Consider the following 6,995-nt stretch of genomic DNA (forward strand, 5'->3'; position numbering starts at 1 on the left):
GGCAGCCAGTCGCACTCACCAAAATGCTTTTGCTGGTGGCGCTCACAGGGGGGATGGGGTGGGGGCACTGGTGCTCCCGACTGCCCCCCTGCCTGCTGGTTAAACAGGGAGCGTGGCCTGACAAGGGGTGCGCTGGTGCTGTCAGGGGGTGCATGTGCATCCCTGTGCATGTTGCCACTGGTTTTGTAAGTGTTTGTGCTTAGCAGAATATTCTCTTGCAAAATACAATATCTGTATCTAGATAGATAGATTTCACATTATATGTAAGAATGCAAGGGTGTTTATGCACATGCTTCAGGAGTGGGGGGAACTTTAAACTAATCAAAGCACCTGGAGCATCTCGTTTATCAGCATCCCCACGCTGAAAAATAGTGGCAGGGGCACTTTAACCAAAGTTCATTGAGCGAAAATGGCAGCGGGTGTGCTTTAAGTAAAGTTAATTGAACAAGCTTTAGTTAAAGTGCCCCCACCGCCATTTTTCAATGTGGGAATGCTGATACATGAGATGCTGAAGTCTGCTGGAACACAGTAATTACCACACTCCAGCAGACTCAATTAATCGAGTCTGCTCCAATGTGCTATAATTATAGCACATTGAAGCGGCCTCGCTGCTCATATATAGGTGCCCCTAATGCCTACACTCTAAGCCCGTCAGCATGGGAGAGTGCGCCCACATGACTAGATTTAGATGGCTGTTCTAGTTACAGAATGTGGTAGGGTAGCCACTTTCAAAAATCCAAAGAAAGTTAGAGCTAGCCAACAGGAAAGGAGTTCAGTGTGCCCGAACTCTTGCCCCCTCAGGAGCTTATGTGCCTGCTAGAATCTGTGAAATTACTGTAATCACTAGTCTGCTGGGCAAAAGGTAGGACCCACCACATTTTGTATATGTCATCAACATAAGTTAGCCATGCTTAGAACATGCCTAACAGGTTGTGTCCCTCCAAGAATTTAGGCATGTCCCCAGTACCAAATTGGATCACATCAGAGCTTAGGTAGGTAACGCATCTAGGTGATAAAACCAGATCACTTCTGAGTGTGCACAGAAGCCCAGGCTCTAGGGAATCTGACAGTCCAAAATGGAGGGCAGTCTACTATCATGGAGAAGGGCCAGTTTACATTGCTCTTCAGAACTCAAGTGGCTACATTCTATTAAAAACCTGCTTAGACCTTTCTGACATGAGAATGGTTCTCTCTCAAACACAATGGCAAATCCAAGTGCTGGCTAGCGCTGTTCATCATGATCTGCAAAACTAGAGATGAGGATTATTTGAGCCCCATAGGGATGGTAAAGATATTTTGATGGAGCTAGTCGTTCTGGACCTTTTTCTATAATTCGAGAGTCTTCCCAATGTTATCACTGAAGAGAATTTGCAAATAGTGATTGATTTTCAGTACATCCACTGATATATTTCTGATTCTAGCTGAATAATAGAAAACAAATATTTTGGTTGGGCAGCCAAGTTTGTACACAGCTTTAGTGAATGCATGCATTTGCCAGGATCTAAAATTGTTAAGCCACTGTTTAGACATCAGACCAAAACTGGAATGGGAGGCACACAATATGGTCTGAAAGATTGTTTGGAAAAAAAAAAAGCAGATGATGCTTCATGTAATTTTGGTTCACAGAAATAATTGAGCTTCTGTGAAACAATACCTCTGTGTTCCAATTTTTACAAGAACTCTCTGAGGTATTTAATAGATGGATATGCTTTTACCAGGACAGTTAATTTGCCAGGACTACAGCCAGGAAGACTGAATTTTATTATGTGCAATACAATTGTTCCATATTCAAGCAGGGTTGTGCCTGGCAAAACTTTGAGGTGAAAGTTTTAATTGTACATTCTTAAAATGCCATGTCTACTTTTAGGAAATTGCTGTAGTATATACAGATTGTCGTATTGTTTTTCTGATGTGTTATCATTTCCGCGGGGGTGTTATTGGATCCCAGCTGGGAGATAAGGATGCGACTCCCTGCAGACATGCCTATGTAAAGTTAAAAATACATAATCCCTGTTCTTTATTTTTATGTATATAAAAGTCTTTTGATAAGGATTCCAGCCCTCTGTAGGCTTTAATTCTAGAGCACATACTAATATAATTTCTATAAGTGAGGTTACTCTATATTTACTGTTTATTTTTAAAATTGAATTATATTCTCTATATTTTGAATGGAGTTCTCTCATCATTTGACCTTTAACAAAACCTTTAAGGAAAAAGTATTATGTTGATTGTGGAGGGTTACCCTCAAGGGCAGCATACAATTAGTATGGTTTGAAATATTTTAGCCCTAAAAACATCTTAAGATTCCTGTTCCCAGGGTTTGGGGCTGTTATTTGGAACAAAGGGTCTACAAATCAACATGATGTACACTAAAGAAAAAAGGAGGTATCTAAGGGCAGCTCTTAAAAAGAAACTTTTCATTTCATAGATTACACTAGAATGGAGCTGGAATGGTGCAAAGGAACCAAAAAAGGCTAGAACAGTCATTTCTTTGACTGATCCTGACACTATTGGTATTTATGATTGGTAGTGTTGAAGGCTCTGACTTCCTTCACTAACGATCAGATTCTGGGCTATACCCTTGTCTGCAGTCACCACTCATTTCCTCTACATCTCTGCTTCCCCTGTCTCTTGCTGTGGAGCTTGGGGCTAAGTATAGACAGTCAAAAAGGCCTAAGGCTGAATCAATTCAATCTTCTCAGGTTGGTTTAAGTTGCGTAGACGGAGCAGATAAACAAGTGAAGAGACATTAACTTTTGAATCCAGAAATGCAGCCATGTGCCTGCAGTAGCCCAGGCCAGAAGCCAGGGGGTGCACATACACATACATATACACATAAACCAATAGATCCTCCAAACTCCTGCACATATCCAAGTGAATTCACAGAGGAGTTGGAGAGGCACTGACTGGTCCAGACAAACAGTTGCTCCAAAGGCAATAATAACTATAATAATAACTACAAGCTGAAAGAAACGACAAAGGCAAAACTGAGTATTAACTATTTTTTCTGAGGGTGGTACAACAAAAGGGATTATTGCATCATAACCTTTCAAGCTGTGTTTTGAGGTTTAGGACAAGATATATGAGAATAGTCTTCCCCAAGAGGTACTTAAAGCAGCAAGAACTGCTGCATAAGTAAGGGAGGAAGAACAGTCCATGCATAGGTCTTCTTGGTGCCATCCTTAATTTGGATTCCAATAACAAAAAGTTAACAACGGACAAACAATGCCTCTTTCTCAGCTCTGAGGGGGCAACAGCTTGAGGCTTGTGTAGAAATTCTGGGAAAAGACAAGTGACAAGGGGATTCTTCCATGTTCCCGAACCTTAGTGCTATCAAAGCGCATTACACACTTTGAACCTTTCATTGTCCACTGTCTGTTTGGACAAAGATCTCTTCAGGGTTTTCTGACCAACAGCATCATGAGTGACCCACAATACTAAATTAGGTGCCACCTGCTTTTCAGCAACATGCTCCAGCTTTCCAGGCACTGAGTCATTTTCTGACTGGAGAGAAAGAAAAGCTCTGTGCGTGTGTTTGTATATAAAAAGCTGACTGTGTAATAAATGAACAGAATGGACTTGCTGCTGTTTCTGGTGTCAAAGACATTTCTATTCACTAATAACAAGATGATTACCATTCCATACTTCACTCACTCCCCTCCTCCTATGCTGTCTATCACTAACGGTTTTTATATTGTGCCTTCATTTAGCTTCCATAATGAAAGCAGAGAGCAAAAACCCCACCACAATCCCTGTTTAAGTTACAGAGGCTGGAGACATAAGAATCAACAGGGAGCAATCTTAGCAGCAATACTTTTCCCATGAGCTTTCCAACAATGAGGTTCAGTCCAGCTATGGACCGAGATCTGTTGAGATTCAGGTACAGATAGCCAAACCCTGAATTGTAACAGAGTTTTAGAATCCATATACCACGGAGTCCGCTCATCTTTTATACATATAATAGAGTTTGGAGTTATCCCTTGCATTTTAATGTTCCTTTGCAAGAAACTACTCAATTTTATAGAGTTTTAAACATGCTTTTAGGATATAAATGTAAATACTCTCTTCATAAGAAAACACCATACCCAAAATAAAGCATTGTTTTTGCATGCCTGGCATAAGTACACAGTAGTAATGCCTTATAACTACAGGAAATTTGTACCTCATTCACATGAAGAAAAAAAGGAAACTGATTTCCCTCGGTGAACATATGAACTGCAACTATACCTCCAGTGATGTCAAAGGCAAACCTCCCATTAATTTCAATAGGAACAGTATTGGGCTTTTGATCTATGGCATTATTCAACAGAACTCACCATGAGTTCAGATATTCTGTACTGCTGAAAAACACAGTCATACTAAGCTGTACTTTCCTGGATAAACAAAGTGCAAAGAAATCAAATAAAAACAAAGCAAGCAGCATTAAGCCACCCATAAAAACAACCACCTAAGAGGTCCATGTTTTCAATAGCAGCCCAATTCAGTAAACAGGCAAAGGAGCTACTTAGTATTTCTTTGGCTGATTAAGTATATTAACGTTTATTGTTTTATTTTCCCCCTTTTGTGGTCAACCTTATAGGGTTTTGTTGTTCACAGTTGTGCTTTCATGTTCTTATTGTTCAGATATTGCCTTTTCCTTTACCACTTATTGAATAGCACCCACAGGGGAGGGGACAACTTTCTTTTAACTTTCCCTTAGGGTTGAACTTAAAATAGGGGTATTATGAATATATGCTGTTGAGCATTTACTATAGCAAGTAATGGTTCTTGGAATGGCCTCTGAAATGGCAATGTGTACTCACTTGAAACTCAGAAATGAAAACGTCCCAGCTCTTTGCTTCATTGTTGGATGGAATCAGATTTGCACCGTAGAGATTGCTTGTTCCCACCAACTGACAATGAAATGAATACTCTGCAGGAGCAGAGATGACAGAGACGTTAAACCTAGCAACCTTTCCGTTGTCCTGTACAATTTCAACAGTCTCTAAAGTAAACCAGTTTCGAGCAGAGCCTGCAAAGAACCTCTTGGTCATTAGAAATCTAGAGAGAGAAAGAAAAAAGAACTAAGTAAAGAATCAAATTGACATAGGAAAGAGTTGTAATAATCAGTGAAATAACCAACGGGAGATGGGATAAATCATCATGAGCTGTTTTACCCATCATTTAGAATTTTCCCCCATAGGAGTATTTAGAACAAAGTGACTTTTAAATCTAATTATGCTACTTATTAAACTTTCATATAATAACCCCTATTTGCCTAATTTGCAACAGGCCAGCAGCAAATATATTATATTTTATTCTGCATTCGTCTGCTCTAATGCAATATTTCATCAGTAGCTTGCAGTTTATAATTAGTGAGATACTATCTGTAGGTTTATACAGTAAAAGCTCTGTTATCCGGCATCCATGGGGAATGGGGGATGCTGGTTAATCAAATATGCCGCGTCCAATGCACCAGGGCTTTCACTCCCTGGCGTCAGTGTGCCAGGGGACAGGGAGGGGGGCAGGGAAGACAGCTTGACTTCAATACCTAAGAACCTACCACAGCAAATTTAAAAAGATTCAGCTTGAACTATCCAAACACTTTGGAACATTGGGAAAAAGGGACAAGTTCTGCCTTTTTCTTTTCAAAAGCTGAGAAAAAGAACTCAGCTCGAGGCAGTGAAACCAGAAGTGGGACTTCTAGTTTCTCTTTTGCCACATCCCTCGGAAGGAAGATTTGTATTGACAGATGCCAGTTAGCGGAGCATTCCGGACAGTGAAGTGCTGGATAACACTGCTTTTGCTGTACTATTATTCAATAAAAATGTTATGGGATTTTTAAAGCATTTTATATACATATACACATATGCACACACACACACACACACACATATACACATAAACACACACACACACACGTAAGAATACTAACTCGATAACTTTTGGTTTATTCTTGCAAGTGTTCCTTGGTTCAAGTCCTTCAATGGTCATTTTTATAGGCAAACATCTAATTTTATACCTGCAGGTGCGTGGCTTTCTCTTGTGTGTGTGTGCATGTGTGTGTACATTTCCATCATCCCAGTATAAGATCTTGTAAAATATTTTTAACATTTAAAAAAATTGAGAAAAAAAATGATCAGGCATTATTGCTTCAGTGGGCTCAGATCCTATTACAATTACTTTGCTCAGTTTTATTTAGCTAGTCCAATATTCTTATATTAAATATATCCTCTGTGTCAACTTAGAAAACTGAAAACTGAAGATTACATATTTTTCTACTTATTACATAATGATCAGTACTTTAATCCTACTTGGTTTACATTTTTTTTAGCCTGGTGCTTGCTAAAGTATTTTTCAGTACTGTACAACAGTATACAATCTGAGGGGACAATCTATAGCAGTTGAGAGTGGCTACACATATGGATATTCTAAGCTGTCTTCCCCCCTGTGAGTTGTAAACATTTTAGGGTCTAGGATGTTGTTCTGGTGCAGCAAATCTGTAAATATATATATATTTTAAAATAAATAAGTCAATAATGACTAGGGCTGTGCAAAGCTTCAGTAGCTGATTTGATTCGGAGGCTCTGCCCTGCTGCCACTTGCCCAGCCAGGGCGGTGGGGCAGAATGTGGCTCACTCTGGGTGGAATGGGGCAAGCGGCAGCAGGGCACAGCCCCTGCTCATAGTGCTGCCACACCCGCATCCCACCACCCTTCTTCCCTGCAAGTGACAGCAGGGCAGAGCCCCCACCCACAGCTCTGATGCAGGCATGGCAGCACTGGGAGTGGGGGCTATGCTCTGCTGCTACCTGGAATGAGCAGCACCTGCATCACACCTCCCTCTGCACTGGCTGGGCAAGCGGCAGCAGGGCATAGCCCCTGCAGCTCCCTCTGCCAGGGCAGAGGCAGGCACAACTGGAGGGGATGCAAGAGAAGCCCCCACAGCTGCCCTGCCCAGCCCCAACCCCCGCCTGGCCCAGCCTCCCAGCACTTTAAAAAAAAAAAGAAGCCCCAT

The 6,995-nt window shown here is 41.0% G+C and overlaps 1 protein-coding gene across 1 annotated transcript in view; it reads right to left on the reverse strand.

The window, feature by feature from the left end:
* LOC102382232 (V-type proton ATPase subunit S1-like) overlaps window positions 1–6,995 on the reverse strand; it is a 98,318-nt gene that overhangs the window by 5,768 nt on the left and 85,555 nt on the right. Inside the window, exon 9 of the mRNA XM_025205166.1 lies at window positions 4,803–5,040. Coding sequence (XP_025060951.1) covers window positions 4,803–5,040 — 238 coding nt within the window. The remainder of the gene's footprint in view (window positions 1–4,802; window positions 5,041–6,995) is intronic.

This window comes from Alligator sinensis, unplaced genomic scaffold, assembly GCF_000455745.1.
Source record: "Alligator sinensis unplaced genomic scaffold, ASM45574v1 scaffold574_1, whole genome shotgun sequence".
In the NCBI taxonomy this organism is placed as follows: domain Eukaryota; kingdom Metazoa; phylum Chordata; order Crocodylia; family Alligatoridae; genus Alligator; species Alligator sinensis.